Below are 18,508 nucleotides of genomic sequence, written 5' to 3'. Positions count from 1 at the left end.
ATGTAAATACACTGCAAAGAAAACTGTAGTATAGCATTTTCGTTTAAATTATAGAGCCACACCTGTGTTGAGGCATTAAAAAAGATGTAGCAGTTACGCAACAGAGAGCCTGGCGATCGATGTCAGACTGAACGAATGTTGCACACAGCTGTCACTGGCTGAAAGGAAAGGAATTGTCTATTCATACTGCAATATTTGGCAAGAAAAGGGAAGCCCTTGATGGTAGTAATTGCTGGTCAAGACAAGGATTGTTGGACGAAATTTTGTTTTGTGCTTAGCTGTTAGAGTAAGCGGACTGTTGACAGAACACTTGTGTACTTAGTAAAAACTGTTTCAGTTAATACCAGTGGTGCAGTACATTTCTTATTTTAAAAACCCACGTAGGCCAGAATAGCACTCACATTAGTGCTTTTCATCTGTAATCCAGTATCAGAAAAATTTCCGCCTACCTTTCCTTATAATGTTCTGATAATGCACGTTAAAATTCACAGTGCAAAATTCTTCCATTTAGAGTGGACTAGATTGATGAACTTAAACACATGGCCTTTCTTCCTTGTGTCAGGATCTTGAAACTCGACCATCTCGATGGTCACTGCCTCCCCTAGGTTCAGCATCCACTTTTGCTTCCCCTACTAATCTCTCCGCGTTTGTGAGCAGCAGGTCAAGAAGAGCTCTGCCCCTAGTTGGTTCCTCCAGCACTTGCACCAGGAAATTGTCCCCTACACTTTTCAAAGACTTTCTGGATTGTCTTGTGACATTTCAAGAACTTTGTTTATTTCCTGTCTTCATTTGCTGGTAGGAAGACACGTACTGGCTAATAAATGGTTGTCTGTAAATCATATTACTCTCATGTATCCTTCTTTCATTTAATATAATTACTGCTATCGTTATTAATGTATCTATCATCATTCCCCTCTTTTCTACGAAGCGTATATTAAGAGACTTCAGACATTTCATATGCCATTTCTGAGAAACAATCCGTAAGTGTCCTAGTTTCACATTCTGTTGTGTGATCAAGAAATATTTCTTACTTCCTTTACAAAAAGGGTAAGCCCAGAGATTCCAATGGAGAAAGCAAAAAGCCACCACACTCCTCTCACATAAATAATATAGATTAAATCTAGGAGGTTTGACATACCTTTCAGTTGGCTCTACTTGCTGTTCTGCAGTCAAATTCTTCTCCCTCACTCCCTGCAAATAAAGGGAAATGACTTCAGGTTTCTCTGAATTTGCTACTATTTCAAGCACAAAGCAAGACTATAGTTATGCCAATTCTTACAAAATTTCTTCTGCTTCTTTTATTAGTTAATCTAACTAGAAAAATCTTACTGCATCTACTTAGACTTCAGAGTTAAATCAATATAATAGGCACACTCAAATTAAGCTTTGCAGCTCCAATGGGTGTCCTCAATTTTATCACTATTACTGATTAAAATTGTGGGAGATGAAATTCTTTTTATATTAACCAAATTTCACTAGCATGGCCTGCATGCATATATTATAAACTTTTTGGACCAAAATCTGGTCTGATTTACAAGTCCATGCAATCCCACTGAGGTAATATTTATTGAAATTAAGTAGTATATCATACAATACTAGCCAGGTTTTTATATTAAAAAGCACATGCCATTTTAACAATCCCATCATTCATAGAAACAAACATCTATTGACATCAGATTCATATCATAATCTTCTATCAGGACAAAACACAAACTCTGCAACCTAAATGATTTATGAATTCATAGATATTAAGACCAGAAATTACCATTATGATTATCCATTCTGACACTGCATAACACAAGTCCTATAATTTCACTCATTAATTCCTACATCAAGCCCATAACTTCAATTTGAGATAAAGCATATATTCAGATAGACATTCAATCTTGATTTTAAGACTTCAAGTGATGGAAAATCCACCACATACCTTGGTAATTTGTTCCAACAGTTAATTATCCTATTTAAAATGTATGCCTTATTTCTAGTCTAGTTTATTTTTCCAGACACTGGACTTGGTCATGCTTCTGTATACTAGACTAAGGACCCTTTAATCAGAATTTTTTTTTGCCCTGTGTAGGTACTCAGACTGTGATCTTAATCTTCTCTTGGATAAACTAAATAGATTGAGCGCCTTACATCTTCCTTTGCAAGGTAGTTTTCTGCATCTCTAATCATTCATCTGAACCGTCTTTTCCGAATCCCAATTTTTCAACATCCTTTTTGAAGCACTGAGACCAGAACTGGATGCTGGGCTCCATTAATGGTCTCATTAACACTATATGTAGACATACTGCCACCTCTCTACTCTTACTCAATATTCCTCTTCTTATATATCCAAGGATCATGTTAGCCCTCTTAGCACAGCATCTATCATGACCCTCTAAACTGTTTTCAGAGTCACTGCTTTCTAGGATGTAGTCCCTCACTGTGAGACACACACTTTTTGTTCCTAAATGTATCTTACATTTGGCAATATTAAAATACAGGTTGTTCAAATGAGTCCAGCTTACTAAGCAATCCAGAAGGCTCCTTAGAACTGACTATTTATTTATTTATTTATTTATTTATTACTCCACCAATTTTTGCATCATCTGCAAAAGTAGCCAGCAATGATCTTATATTTTCCTCCAGATCACTGAAGATAATCAATAGCACTGGGCCAAGAACAGATTCCTGAGGTGCCCCACTAGATAACAATTCCTCACTTACAATTACTTTGCAAGATCTATTAGCCAGTTCTTGATGCATTTAATATGTGCCACACTATGTCATTTGCACAGAACTTTATATTCAAAACAAAGTTTACAGTGTGGGGAAACATTAGAACAGATACATGGATAACTGTGAAACACAGCTCATCTCTCTCCCCTTTAATATAACAGGAAGTCTCAGCTAGTCACTAAAATACACATAATATTCCATACAAAACTCCATGTTAAGATAACATTAAGGTTAAAGAGGTAGACCGTCAAAAATTAGAAAATTCAAAATTAAGCCTGCACATATAATCTTATCATAATGCATACCCGCAAGAGGTAGAGCTAAGCTTAAGCCATTTTTTCTGAGTTGCTATTGGAACAAAATATCTTTCGTCTCTTGCTGACTAAAAAGGCAACCCTAACAGATCACAACCACTAGGTTTCTCTCTTTAGTTCCTTTTTATAACTACTTATTTTCTTCTATTAAACACTTTTACTCCCTGCTCTAAAGTGCAATGAGTTTCTTTTCTAGGTTCTCACTTGGATCAACATGTAACCATCATTAGTTACAAGGGGCAGTTAAGGTCAACAACATAAAACAGATCCTCTTGCTCCCCGGGCCCTTCCAGACATGATACTTAAATCCAAACTGAAATGTTAAACACAAAAATGCTAAACTGAGGCACCCCCCTCCCCATATGGAAGCTGTGGTGTGTTATTTACTAGCAGACATTTCCCATTTAGAGTTCAAAATTCACTGAATATTTTTATTTGATTCTTACAACTTTTGAGTCTAATGAAAATCATGATAAAATATTCATGCTATCTACATAACAGTTCAAAATTTCAGTTTAAGTGTTATATTGTAAAACTGAAAACCCTCACGTTCTGCCCTCTACCATCAATACAGGTCAAAGTTAGGACTGCTTAGGTTCCTTACCTGGCATGTTCCCTATACTTTAGTACACTTGGATTTCTTTTAAAGTGTAACCTTAATTTTGAATTTCCTGGGTTTGTAATGTTTGGTTGGGGGATTCTGACTACATCCCTGTAATGTTTTTTATCCTAAAGTTACAGATACCCATCTCTCAACTTTAATTCCATCTTAATACTTATTTGTCTTGAAATTTCCTTGGTTTCTAAGTAATTAAAAAAATTATACACGAACACTAAACAAGAAAACCCAAAAGAGAATGCTGCCACCCAATATCTCAAATGATTTGTAAGATATGTAGTATCACCCTTAAAAGTTAAAAGAAAAAAAGGTTTAAGGGCATGTAGAACTGATAAATGAAATTGTTTTTAATTGTTCACTTTATTAATGTAAGTTCTGTTCACCATTCACTACACTTGCCTGCATTGTAACTTCTGTTCACTGTTTGCCATATTGTAATTCAAACCCCATTTTAAAACGCTCACTCCGTTTTGTAAAAGCTTCCTCCAACCTTCATTTTTGCAAACCCTGCTGTAATCTTATTAGTTAGTTTAGATGTGTGAATGAGGCATGTATGGATGATAAAATCAACCTCCAGCCCCAGCCTGTCCTGATGAGGTGAAGTTCAACTACCAACGGCTGAAGACCTAGACAACAGTGAAACAAAGTAAAAAGCATCCACCCTAAAAAGAAAAGGACAAAAGAACAACAGAAGGAAGATCAAAGCCAGGTTCAAGGCTGAAAGTCACGCCTGCAATTGACGGGTGATCAATCCAAACCCAAAGGCAGCGTGACACAGCAAGACCTATAGACTTTGAATCCAAACTAAAAGCCTGTAAAAAAGAAGGGTGAGATAAGAGACTTTGGGTAACATTCTGCTGCCAACATGGAGCCAGCCACCTGCTGATTAATTTAACAACAGCAGAATGAAGCAACTCCCATGAACTAACATAGGGAAAAATCCCTATAAAGCTGGACTCTGAAGACTGAGGACTTTGAGTCTATGGTTCTGCTGCCAGCCTCCAGGAGCATCAGGTGCACCTGACCCGGACTCGGCTCCACTCTTGTGTACAGAGTACCTGGCCAGTATTCTGTCACAAGCAACTTTAGGCTGGTAACTATAATATCTACACAGAACTTGTATGAATGATTGTGTGAATGGATATATATAGATAGATATATATATATAATCATAGGAATAAGTAACCAAACAACATTGTTTGCTGTTATCTTTTATTTTATTATGGTATTTACAATAAATGTGACAAATGTCTTGTCCCCTTTAAGATCCTGCTAGTTTTTATTGGTATAACAGGCAGATTTTCAATGGTATAACAAACAGCATCCCAACTATAGTGGCCAGCTAAGCTGGGTTTACAGCTGATTTGCATTACCAAAGTAGTGCAAGTCAGTCAAAGTGCAGTGATGATCCTGGCCTCTGATTTGTAAAACTGGCACTCTGTAAAAAAAAAAAAAAAAAAAAAAAAAAAAAAAAAAAGGGGGGGCAGGGTGAGCCCAGTCCCTGAGTCCCACAGTATGTCTACACTGCAATAAAAGATCCACCACACCGAATCTCAGAACTTGGGTCAACCAACTGAGGCTTGCAAGGCTCAGACAGCAGGGCTAAAAATAACAGCATAGATGTTCAGGCTCAGGCTGGAGCCTGGCCTCTGAGACTTTCCTGCTTTGCAGGGTTTCAGAGCCCAGGCTCCAGTCTGAACCTGAACATCTACACTTCTAGTTTTAGCCCCACAGCCTGAGCCCCACGAACCCAAGTTAGCTGACTGTGGCTCTGCAACTTAGTGTCATTGTTTTTTTATTGCAGTGTAGACATGCCCCCAATGTGTCTGCACTGTAACAGCTCACCGTATGTTCCTGTCTCAGCTCCCACCGCAGTACTGCCTTGATTCAAAATGGGGAGTACCAGGAGCAGTGCCACGGGCAGCGTTTCAGGCCTTAATGCCCAAGTTACGGCCACGGAACCTCTAAAAGTAGTGACAGTTAAGGGCCAAGTCATCTACCAACAAGAACTGTTGACACAGAAGTCCAGTCTTCTCATGCCACTGACTCATTATAACCAACAGAACTGCTTCAAGCAAATGAACTGTAGCACTGTCACAAACTTGAGCAGTGACATAACTCTGAAGCCTCTATATTCATAACAATTAAATGTAATCATTTATTCAGCTTCATTACAACCTAATTTCTTCAAATATAACCATTGCACAAAAGATTTCAATTGATTTTAAGTACTGCACATAGGAGTTTGAAGTGTCTCATTTTTTTATTAAGAACACTCAAGAAACAAAAAGACTTGACCGATTGATTACGTCTATCATTTAAGAAAGTTAACTCAAACTTATTAACCGATTTACTTGTAAGTCCTCAGAAAATTTGTTCTGTAAAAAGAGCAAGTCCTGCAAGTTTAGGGAGGGTATGCTGTTTTTTTTTTTTTAATAACCAAAAGGTTAAATCCCTGCTTTTAAGGACAAAAGGGAACTCAGACTTAACTACTGAGCCATAACCAACTCCGCCATAATAGACTATTACAAATGTCTGTGGCTGGGAAATAATATGTTCGTGTGCTGCCTAAAATCCACTCAAGCTTTACTCAGAAGAGCCCAAGGGAGAATACTTGTTCTGAGTTTTAAAAACCATGCTTTCTACAGAAACGTAAGTGGCACCCTCTTTCCTCCAAGCCTATGCGACTCAGTTGTTCAGCCGTTTTACAACCCATAAACTTCACTTAACTTTCAAAAATATCCATAGGTTGGTTCCTCCCACTTATGCCAGGGCTACTTAATCCTCCTCCATAGACTATATCTGGCAAAACAGATAGCAGCACAGGCAGTGGGGTTCCCTCACTCTTCTGGTTCAATCATCTCAAAAGCTATCCTCCTAACTTTCCAGTCCCCAGTATTTGCATAATAGAAAAGAACAAAGTACAATTTTTGTCCAGGAACTACGGTATATTAGAACAAACTGCAAAAGTTTATATGTTTTGTAAGTTACCTATAAAATTTTAGAGTAACACAAACTGAAATGCCCTGCAGGATCTCACAAATTAGATCACTGGGAGACCATAGTTTAACTGAAAGGTAGTTTATACCCAGCTTAAGTGTGTTTATTTAGCATGACAGTAATCCAAGTTTTGCTAGATAATTATTTCAGCAGATGTTTTTTGTAAGACTGTCAGAGAACTGATCATAACTAGTTCTCAAAATTTACTGCATTTCTCTGCTATCCTTTCAGTCCAAATATAGTCCAAGCTAACAGCATATCCTTACACTGAGGATGACCAACCAATCACATACTGGTGCATGAATACAATAAATATTGACACAAATTCAAATATTCCTCCTACAAGGATTCCTACTGTCTTAAGCATTATCCTCAGCATTCTATAAATTGTCTTGACAAGTAAGAACACCTCAATAGAAGAACAATTTATAGCTCTTCCAAGGGTAAGAGAAAGCATACTTACTTTGTGCTTTACATCTACTCTCTGTCTAATCTTGCCTGACTCAGCAGCTGGAGTCAGAGATGGTTTAAAATACTGTAACCGGCTCATTGACTGAGAAATTGTCTTCGGTGTCACTAATTTCTGGACTGGAGGGTGCTGGGATTCCACCTTTAAAAGAAGCAGCAATCAATACAGTTAGTTTGGAGGCTTTGGGATCATTTATATTTACTTAAAAACCTGAATAAAACTAGCTAACTACCTCTACGCAATCACTGCGCTCAGTGAGGTGCTTTTGTGTGCGATACAGGTATTCAATGCGCATGGGGAAATTAGGAAGAAAGTCAAGCAAGGTATCCAACGGTGTCTTGAATCTAACACCAGGATTCCTCAGCTAATTTTAGTAACATTTTAGGAACATTACTTCACTGAAATCAGAGTATTATCTTGTTTTACACATATAACGAAATTTGTGCTCATAGTTGAAGACAGGAAATAGATTTCTATGTCAAAGTGCTAATGGCTAATCAGTCAACCCTCTGGATTTGATTACTCCAACAAATCTCATCCTAAAAAAAATACAACAGCATTAGTCAACTAAGCCCTCGAACCATGCAGGCACTTTGAAAATTTTACCCCACATTTTATTTTACTAACCCATTTTAAAGAGACAATGTCAATTCAAATTTTATCCAAAATTTTGCATTTTGCATAAAGCAAGCTTCTACAGAAAAATCAAAAAGATGAACACAAAAAGAATCTTAAATTTATTTCTTTTTAAAAAACATTCCAATGTTAAGAGCTGTTTTAAACAAATATCACATGCACTATATTTGCAACTTACACATTGGTACACAACATATCTAAAAATTAAACTGACTTCACTGGTTTTCATTGTCCTAAAGAAATGTTTGAATATGTAAATAGTGAAAATTAATTTGAATTTTATTATCTGCTTCACTTGCAGTAATCTAGTTTTGCCAAACTTCAGTAGAGAAAATAATTTACAATATTATTTTTAAACTAACAATATCCCTATAACTCAGGATGGAGCCAAATTTTATTTCCCTAGTGTAATTTCAAGGATTATTTCATGAAAAGGATCTTTCTAGAAGCTCATTACAATAATGTTTCTCGTCTCCTTCAGAAACCTTCCATGTGTTTAAGTTCATCAATCTAGTCCACTCTAAATGGAAGAATTTTGCACTGTGAATTTTAACGTGCATTATCAGAACATTATAAGGAAAGGTAGGCGGAAATTTTTCTGATACTGGATTACAGATGAAAAGCACTAATGTGAGTGCTATTCTGGCCTACGTGGGTTTTTAAAATAAGAAATGTACTGCACCACTGGTATTAACTGAAACAGTTTTTACTAAGTACACAAGTGTTCTGTCAACAGTCCGCTTACTCTAACAGCTAAGCACAAAACAAAATTTCGTCCAACAATCCTTGTCTTGACCAGCAATTACTACCATCAAGGGCTTCCCTTTTCTTGCCAAATATTGCAGTATGAATAGACAATTCCTTTCCTTTCAGCCAGTGACAGCTGTGTGCAACATTCGTTCAGTCTGACATCGATCGCCAGGCTCTCTGTTGCGTAACTGCTACATCTTTTTTAATGCCTCAACACAGGTGTGGCTCTATAATTTAAACGAAAATGCTATACTACAGTTTTCTTTGCAGTGTATTTACATGACACTTATGTTGAAGGAATTACACACTATACTTTATGTTCGAGTGTCATCTTTTCCACAAATACTCAACTACAAAAGATTTGGATTCTATAATGTTCTGGTAAACTGTCAAGTGTAATAATATTTCTAGTTAAAAGGTCAGTATAGAAATTTAAGAGTCATTCTCTCCATTTTCTGTGTAAAACTTCATGTGGTGGATGCTATGGAAGGAAAACAATATTTTTACTTCTATAGTGGTCTCAGATCCTTAATGATCTGGAGGATGGCGTGGACTGCCTTCTCAGAGTCTGCAGATGACACTAGCACTGGAGGGAGTGGTGGATATGTGGAAGGTAGGGATAGGATACAGAGGGACGGAGACAAATTAGAGGTGGCAAAAGAAAACCTGATGAGTTTAACACAGGACAAGTGCAGAGTCCTGCATTTGGGATGGAAGACTTCCATGGCCTGACACAGACTAGGGACTGAATTGGACTAGCAGCAATTCTGCGCAAAGACCTAGGGTTAACAGTGGACGAGAGTGATATGCGTCAACGTGTTCTTTATCAGAGGCTAAACAGCATTTTGGTGTGTATAAGTAGCAGGCATGCAGCCAGATCGAGGGAGTGATCATTCCCTCATTTGACGTTGGTAAGGCCTTCTCTGGAGTCCTGTGTCCAGTTTTGGGGCCCACACTAACAGAACATGTGGAAAAATTGGAGAGAGTCCACGGGAGAGCAACAAAAAGATTAGGGGGCTGGAGCACATGATTTATGAGAGAGGGTGAGGGAACTGGTTGTTTAGTCTGCATAAGAGAGAATGGGAGGGTGGGAGGGATTTGATAGCTGCTATTCAACACCTGAAAGGGGGTTCCAAAGGAGGATGGATCTGCCTGTTCTCAGTGGTAGAGATGACAGAACAAGGAGTAATGGTCTCAAGTTGCAGTGGGGAGGTTTTAGGCTCTGGATTTTAGAAAACGTTTTCCCACTAGGGGTGTGAAGCATGGAATGGGTTTACCTACGGGCGATGGTGGAATCTCTCTTACAGGTTTTCAAGTCACTTGACAAAGCCCTGGTTGGCTGATTTAGTTGGGAACTGGTCTACTTTGAGCAGGGGTTGGACTAGATGACCTCCTGAGGTCCCATCCAACTTGATGATTCTATGATCCTAAATGTATCCACTATTAGACGTATCTGAAAAACTTGAAAAATCTATTAGTTATTTTTCACTATTAACACCCTGAAGGCATCGGACTTTACCATACTATTATTCTCATTAGGGCGTCTTTAACAACAGCTGACCTTATTCTTATGTCGGAAAACATTGGTTTAAATTATAAGTGACAGAAAATTATTTAAACATTCTTCCCTTCTCACATACCATCATTTTCCAAGCAGAAGGCATTAAGTACACATGTAACAAGTTTTATTTCGTTAGTTTTAAAACAAACTGCAAAGTCATTTTAGCCAACATTATAATTTTATTATTTTTTCCCATTCTGGTTATTCTTCCCGCACAAGACTTTCCTCAAACTCTTGTCTAACCACCCTTGCTTGTCAACAAGCTGGGGTAAGAGTAAGCTCCAGGTTAGAGTTCCAAGAGTTCTCTTAGGCCACGTCTACACTACACTATATATCGAATTAGCTAAATCGGATCTTCATAAAACTGATATTATAAATTTGATTTACACGCGGCCACATTAGAACAGTACATTCGCGTTGTGCGTCCATGGTCCGAGTGCTAGCGTCGATTTCTGAAGCTTGCATTGTGGGTAGCTAATTCCGTACTATCCATAGTTCTGCAGTCTCCCAGCCCTTGGAATTATTTTAATAATAAAAAAATCTTGCTGGTTGAAGCTTTGTGGGTGGTTCTGGGTAATGTCGTCAGTCATCTTCCTCTGGAAACAACAGGCTGACAATCCTTTCGTGCCGTTTTCCCTGGATTGCTCCTGGCAGACGCCATAGCCGGCAACATGATCCGTCAGCTTGTTTTTTTTCCGGCACGTATGTGTACTGGATGCCAGGACAGAGCATACTCCAGCGCTACACAGCAGCATCTTGCTTTTGTGGATAGAGTGGTACAGTTGTTCTGTAGGTCTACTGGCCGGGTAACTGGCAATTGAGATGACAGTTATCTCTCCCTTCTGTACTGTCCCTGTTATCATGGGTGCCTGCTGAGATCGGCGGGGCGCAAAAGCAAAATGGGATGACTGAGTCATCTGCTAGAATAAGGGCAAATGTACTAGAGACCAGTGTATCAAGCACAGCTGCTCCTGTCAGTATTCACAGGAGGTGTCCTGCAACACCCATCGTTGCTTCCTCCTCCCCACCTTCCTGGACTACCGTTGGCAGTGTTCCCCGCCTCCCCCCGTTTGTGTCATGAAGTTATAAGCAATGCAGGAATAAGACAGAGACTGTTAGTGAGATAAAATGGGGGAGCAGCTCCGGGGCTATGACAGTCCGGCAGACAATAAGCGGTGCGGGGAGAGGAGCCCAGCATGCTGCTGCTCTGACAGATCAGGCGTACAGAAATCTATCTTCTTTACACAGGAAAGGGAGGGGCTGATTGAAGCTCGCCCCCAGTGCTATGAGGAAGCGGGTTACCAGCCGGTTCATGTACCATAATATGGGAATAATGGAGTCATTCCCATTTTTACCAGGCGCCCCGGCCAGCCTCCCTAAGGGCCAGCAGGAGCCTCACGGCTGAATGGCGACAATGGATATCAGTCATATTCCCGTTCCCCCGGGGAGGTGAGCGGAGCGATTACTGCTCTCCTGCTGCAGCATCACGTCTACCGCAGCAATTCATAATAGAGGCTGACAATAAAAGAAGTCAAGAAATCGATTCTTTCCTTTTCTTTCAGCTGGGGGAGGGGAAGAACTGGAGAGCTTTCCCTGACCACGCCAGACACTTGTTTGAACCTACAGACACTGGAGCTCAGCCGAGAATGCAAAACTTTTCGAGGATGGCTGTGGACTGTGGCGATAGCTGGAGTCCTCTGTACCCCCTTCCTCCCTTCCATGAGCGTCCATTTGGATTCTTTCGCTTTCCATTACCTTGTACATGCAACCACTGTGTAGCTGGAGATTTTGTCAAACGCTTTGGAATTTATCTTCGTAACGGAGCTTGATACAACAGATTTGTCTCCCATAAAGCGATCAGACCAGTCTCTCCCGTACGGTCATGCTGGAGCTCTTTTTGGGATTTGGGACTACGTCGCAACCCGTGCTGATCAGAGCTCCGATGTGGGGCAAAGAAATGTATTCAAAGTTTGCGTGGGCGTTTCCTGTTTACCTGCCCGCTGCATCCGAGTTCAGATGCTGTCCAGAGTGGTCAGTGGTGCACTGTGGGATACCGCCCGGCGGCCAATAACGTCGATTTCCGTCCACACTAACCTTAATCCGATATGTTTATATCGATTTTAGCGCTACTCCTCTCGTCTGGGAGGAGTACAGAAATCGATATAAAGTGCTCTTTACATCGATATAAAGAGCGTTGTAGTGTGGATGGGTACAGCGTTAAATTGATTTAACGCTGTTTAAATCGATTTAAACGTGTAGTGTAGACCAGGCCGCAGTAACAGATTTCAAGAAAGAGCAACACGAAAATAACCTACCCCAGAAGCGGAGTGGGTAACCATTCCAGCCCTCCCAGCTACAGTGTGGACAAGACAACATTTTAGTCATTAATAACCCAAACAAAATATAATGTTAATGTTACGTGAGTTAATATCCTATTGTTTATATCCACTATAGGTTTGCAGAAACTTCACAGTACTTAAAAGAAATAAATATTTTAATTCAATTGATAAACTACCTGGGTATCAGCGAATCTTTACCTGTTTTCTCTTTAAATGGAAGCGAGTAATATCCAGCATGTTCCTGTCCACAGGCTGTAAGGAAAAAAGCAACACATTGGAGGAAAAATTCTTGACAATGACGTTGGCATGCAACAAAAGAGAAGACAGTTTAGAGACCAACTTACAGAAGACAGTGGAGAAGCAACAGAAGATGGAATCCTTTTAGCATCCTGTTGAATAAATATTACAGTAAGTTAAACTATATTAAGAAAGTTTTCACCAATATGGTGCAGGTAAGTTTAGAATGTGTTACATGCTCTTGCATTAAAACACAATAGAGTAAAATGAGAGCCATTTACTGCTAAAGGACTTGACATCTTCTCCAGAGACTGCAAGATGCGCCGCGCTGTGGAACTTGTCACTCCATAGGATTGCACATTTGCTTGCTTAGCTTTCATTTGTCTTCTGACTGGTGTCTGAAAAGTTAGCATGATAAATGTTAAAATGCTGGACTTCAACAGTCATATATTTGTTTGTTTTGGGACAACAATGGGTTGGATCCCAATATTTTAGAAGAGATGTGGGCAATGAGCTCAATGAGGACCTATTGAAGAAAATGGGAGCCTACTGGTTTCACAACAAGAGTTGGATTATCCTCTCATGTGCCTGAAACAAGGGCGTGGGACAAAGTGATGTCTTAAATCACTTCAATTCCTAGCCTTTGAATCAAAATGTAAAACGCTGAAAAAGAAGAAAATAATGGGCCTGCTATCTTTTTTGAAGGAGGGCAGGAAAGAAAATTTAAGTAAAAGGCTCATATTGCAAGTCACTTCTGAAGAATGTACTTTGAGTAAGCAAGAGAAGTCTGATTTATATGACAGTATAGTGAATCATCTTAATCAGTTTACATCATGATCAGGAATTCCAATTTTTAGTTTCTTTTTTTAATTATTTTCAGAGTTTTGCTACTACAGTGCCTTGTAACTTCTTTATAAAGAAGAGAAACCTTTATATTTACAACAATACATATCAAATAAAACTATAAAGAGAAGCAACAAAGGTCAAAAGGAAGAATACTTGGAAAACTTTCTTGAATACTAATTTATAGTTGGTATCCTATGTTCCACCTGTGTAAGCACAGACAAATGCTGTGTATCACAATGTTGCTATGTGCAGGCAGGAAGCAAAGCATAGAAGGTACAAGCAGCTAGTAATACTGGCTGTAACCCACAGCAAATAGCATGGGCAGGATATGAATTTAGTCCCACTTTCAAAGGAAGCTTGCCATTTTAGTTCCCCTTCCCCAGGCCCAAGTATCTTTATTTTTTAAAACTGATTTTTGAAAAATTTCAATAATTTTTTTTGGCTGTTTATTGCATTTATTGTATTAGATATGGTCTTAGTCTATAAAACATTCTTTGTCCTTAAGAGCTGTATCTTTGTAAAGTGCCATGTACATCCATTCGGATTATGTAAATGTTTAAATGGATTGTGTTACTGTGTCTATCTTGACACTGCATTTAGGATTGTATCCTAATCTCTGCTGAGTAGAAGAATAAAGGTCAGCAAAATTACTTTGTTTGTAAATAGTATGCCACAGGACTCTTTGCTACTTTAAATATGAAAATTTTCAAATAGGCACAAATATCTGTTCCTGCTGTAGTTAAGGTTACCTGATGTTTTAGACGCACACACACTATATACACATACATACTATATGTATAGTTAAGTATATGTAAGTTATATATAAATTGTTAAGCAACTTGAAAGCAATCACTACTGGTTTTGCTATAATGCAACTTTTCCAATTTCAAGATACATGATAAGGTATAACTTTGTTATAATACAGCTTGCCCCTGTCTCTCAGACAACAAACAGCACTGTACTATTTGTAAGTTTCACTGATCGCTTCTACAACATTCCTAAAGCCAGACTGCTATTACACAAACAAGGTAGTCTGACTGACCTTTTACTTTTCTACTCAGCAGCGATTAGGATGCATGGAATTCACCACGGAAACCTGTATTCAGTGTTTCACTTATTCTGGTTTACATCCACGAAGAACAAGAGAAGCACAGGTCTTCATGAGAGCCAAGGACTTAGTACCACTTCTCCAGTGAGACAAGGTGGGTGAAGTAACATTTCTTATTTGACCAACTTTTGTTGGTGAAAGACAATTTTCAATCTTGACTTTGAGTTTTCACCAACAGAATTTGGTCTGCTAAGAGATATTACCTCACTCACCTTATGACTCTCATAAGGATCTCATCCAGGATTCCAGATCCTGGAATCAACATGGCTACAACACTCCTTTTAGTGGCTGTTTGTTGAAATATAAAAACTGCGCAAGAGTGTATATGCACACTGGAGAAGCAACAGTTGCTCTACAACAGTTTTTGAACTCAAAATCAGTTTAATAAGCAACTATTCATCACCAGTAGTCCCACAGGTTAATAAGCTCATAAAATTTACTTTTAAAACTGGAAGCTTTCCTGGTTAAAGACTTCTACATTTGACAGTTTCCTCCTCCATTACTAAATGTCAGTGATCTCTCTATAATAGTATAGTCTCTACTACTGAAGTATTTGATAATAAAGTAAGCTTTTGATCTATCTTATGTGCACATTTTCAAAGACAAAATTTTCATTTTACATTTCAACTGCTCTTCCCTGCCCATATCACCAATAGTATCTCTTACCTGATAAGGAGTAATTCGTATTTTAGATTGCCTTGCTGCTGCAGCTGCACCACCATAAGTGGTTTTTCCAGGGTAAAATGGAGAATCCCCAAGCTGGCTTGTCTTAAGGACAGAAGCATTACCAAGTGACTGCAGAGAGACATATTAACAGGTAGTTAGCAAAATGGACACAAAACTAATGTGATTAGAACTTATATTGTGCAGTACTCACAGGGGATAAGGCTCCAAAAGCAGATAAGTTGAATGCAGGTTTTTTAGAGCTGGTAGCAGAATGTTGTGTGAGAGAATGAGATCGTTCAGTCTCTGTGGACCAGAGAGGTGGTACGGATGTATTTTTTGAAACTGCGATATCTGACAAAAGGACACATTGTGTGTGTGTGTAAATCATATTATAAATTGTAAGCTAGTTAATATACACAGAAAATTGGATATCAAACAGCATTAAAGAGACACATAATAAAATCCCCAATATTTAATCCTGCATTATTCTACCCCTGGGTTTCAGAGTTCTCTCAACAGACTAATATTGTTTATTATGGCAATATAATCTGCATCAAAAAGTAGGAGCACCAACATCATTCCTAAACCCAGGCCCTGTTCACAAAAGTGCATACACAACTAGCCCTTATAATGGGAATTCAAGGAACTAAACAGAACTGAACAATACTTATGGATTTACTACAAAACAGTATTTCTTCTTTCTGATGAAGACAGGAGGAGACTATAAACACATGGGGATTGGTAATCAGGTACTAAGTCCTTCACACATAGGTTAATGGTTCAAGACTAGCCCAGGTCAGAAATGACTCATTCATAAGTCTGGTAACTTTTTAGTTATCCATCTGAAATGAGATAATGCTCCTGTTCCCGTTACTACCAAATAGTCCATAGAAACCACCAGCATTCTTACTGGCAAATTCAGGTAGGCCAAGAATTGCAATAGCATGGAAACAACTATCCTCACCCCTAAGAATTGCTCTCCCCCTTTCTGGAGGAGCTATGTTAGATGCACAGTATGTGGAGACCTGTAACATGGCTGCCTGTGCTGTCCAGCACTTACTCTGAAAATAAAGAACCTCAGTCTTCAAAGGTGTCAGTCCAAAACTTAAAATTTTTACTTTAAAATGTTGAAAATGTTGTTCCTTAGTGAATGTCGTATTCATGAAATGTGACAGACTTGTCAGTATTGAAACTGAAGTCCTCTGTCCAAAAACAGATACACCTCTACCCCGATATAACGCAGTTGTGGGGAGCCAGAAATCCCTACCGTGTTATAGGTGAAACACCGTTATATGGGGTAGCAGTGGCACGGCTGCAGAGATGATTTAAAGAGCCCAGGGCTCCGGACGCAGGGAGCCCCAGGCCCTTTAAATCGCTGGCCGAGACCCGCAGCCGCAGCCCCGGGGTAGCGGCAGCAGGGCTCCAGGGGCGATTTAAAGAGCTCCAGGCTCCAGCCACTGCAGGGAGCCCAGGCCCTTTAAATCGCCGGCTGAGTCCCGCTGCCGCAACCCCAGGGTAGCAGTGTCAGGGCTCCACGGTGATTTAAAAGGCCCGGAGCTCCCCGCAGCTGCCGGAGCCCTGGAGCCTTTAAAGTGCTGCCCGAACCCCGCTGCTGCAGCCCCGGGGTAGCGGTAGCAGGGCTCCAGCAGTGATTTAAAGGGCCCTGGGCTCCCCGCAGCAGACAGAGCTCCAGACCCTTTAAAGCACCACCGAAGCCCCACTGCTACTGCGCTATATGTGAACCCATTATATCGAGTCATGTTATAGCAGAGTAGAGGTGTAAACCACAGGCAGTGCAAGTCTCCTCACATGACCCTGACCATATTGCCTCAACTTTAACCTGCAGAACACTCCAGCCCATTTTTAGGGCTGAATTACACTGGTGATTTTGATGTGAACATCTATTTACGATTAAATATATTGAGACCTCCACCCCATTTCATGAGTACAATGAGCTGTCAGTCACTACTACCTCAACTCAAATCTGAGTATAACCTAGTTGAAAGGCTCGTGTTCCATCACCAATTCCTGAGACACCCTAGCCTCATAACAGCATTTTTCAGAACACTCATCTAAAAATTACAAAGTAATGTAATATTTCAGATACTTAAAGTTAAATTCTTAAATACCAGAAGATATACATCTAAGTAATTGGCACTAACAAATTCTGTATTTACTGAGATGACAGATGGCATACAAACACTCAATTTATTCATGCTGTGAAACACAATCATCATATAAGGCAGATATGACCGTAATAAAATGAAAGTTACCTTTATCAGATGCTCTAGAGGAGAAGCCACTAGTAGTTGAGATGTTATCATCATCATGCTGAGAGGTAGAATCTTTGATTTCTTTTACAAGGGAGAGTCCAGAACTGCCAATTGCAAATGCAGAGGATGTGGAGGGCTCACAATGTGGTGACGGAGAATCCAACATGGTGCAATTCAAATGACTCCGATGAAGAGAGGGTCTTGTTAATACATCTGAGAAGTTTAATGCAGATCTACTTGTGGACGGTTCTAAAGAGGAATTAAAAAACACAATTAGCATTCTATTAGGCAAGATGAACGTACAAGCACACAGAAATCAAGAGCCGTTTTCCATCAACAGTCGTTCTACTGTCATGTATCAAGTACAAAAATAAAGATAAGCCAAATTTAACTTCTTCCTCATCCATACAGGGTTTCACTTAACTGTCCGATGACAGCAGCAGCACTATATGCAAATACTTAAATTCCTGCGACATTAAACAACATTTTAAAGTACAAAGAAGTTAGGAAATTCAGTGTCAAGGTTTCCTTAGCAGCCCTAATTTTGTCCCGTATGTCCATTTACTCTCAAATAGGGTCTTTCATCACACAAAATATATGAATATTTACAAAATGCATGTATGAAGAAAATGATGAGATTCAGACAGACAAGTCGCCTAAATAATATAAACTCTATTAGATAAAAAGTATTAATAGTCACTTGATTATATGTAATAAAGGTACTTTTTTTGGTATCTTCTCTAAATGTTATTGTACTGGCTCCCCCTACAGATGAAAAATGTTGGGTCCCTGCCATCAGTTATTGCTGGGATTTTAGCATACAGAGGATACAAACCTCTTGGTTTGTGTGAAAATCATGTCACCCTATAGTAACCAGATGAGCAATATCTGAAATAAATCAAAAGGTCTGAAGTTCTAACTATTGGTGGATTAGGTCTTATAGTTCTTGTGTGAAGGAGACTGCTATTA

The 18,508-nt window shown here is 39.2% G+C and overlaps 1 protein-coding gene across 2 annotated transcripts in view; it reads right to left on the bottom strand.

Annotated features, from left to right (window-relative positions):
• Positions 1 to 18,508, bottom strand: part of NUP153 (nucleoporin 153) — a 67,961-nt gene that overhangs the window by 26,317 nt on the left and 23,136 nt on the right. For both annotated transcript variants that reach the window (XM_032764404.2, XM_032764405.2), the window contains exons 3-10: positions 17,540 to 17,788; positions 15,478 to 15,617; positions 15,267 to 15,395; positions 12,928 to 13,044; positions 12,754 to 12,798; positions 12,608 to 12,661; positions 7,118 to 7,264; positions 1,139 to 1,191 (exon numbers count right to left, since the gene is read on the bottom strand). In XM_032764404.2, the coding sequence (XP_032620295.1) occupies positions 1,139 to 1,191; positions 7,118 to 7,264; positions 12,608 to 12,661; positions 12,754 to 12,798; positions 12,928 to 13,044; positions 15,267 to 15,395; positions 15,478 to 15,617; positions 17,540 to 17,788 (934 nt within the window). The remainder of the gene's footprint in view (positions 1 to 1,138; positions 1,192 to 7,117; positions 7,265 to 12,607; positions 12,662 to 12,753; positions 12,799 to 12,927; positions 13,045 to 15,266; positions 15,396 to 15,477; positions 15,618 to 17,539; positions 17,789 to 18,508) is intronic.

The sequence above is a fragment of the Chelonoidis abingdonii genome, chromosome 2 (genome assembly GCF_003597395.2).
Source record: "Chelonoidis abingdonii isolate Lonesome George chromosome 2, CheloAbing_2.0, whole genome shotgun sequence".
Lineage (NCBI taxonomy): Eukaryota > Metazoa > Chordata > Testudines > Testudinidae > Chelonoidis > Chelonoidis abingdonii.
This window is presented reverse-complemented; position numbering and strand designations above follow the sequence as displayed.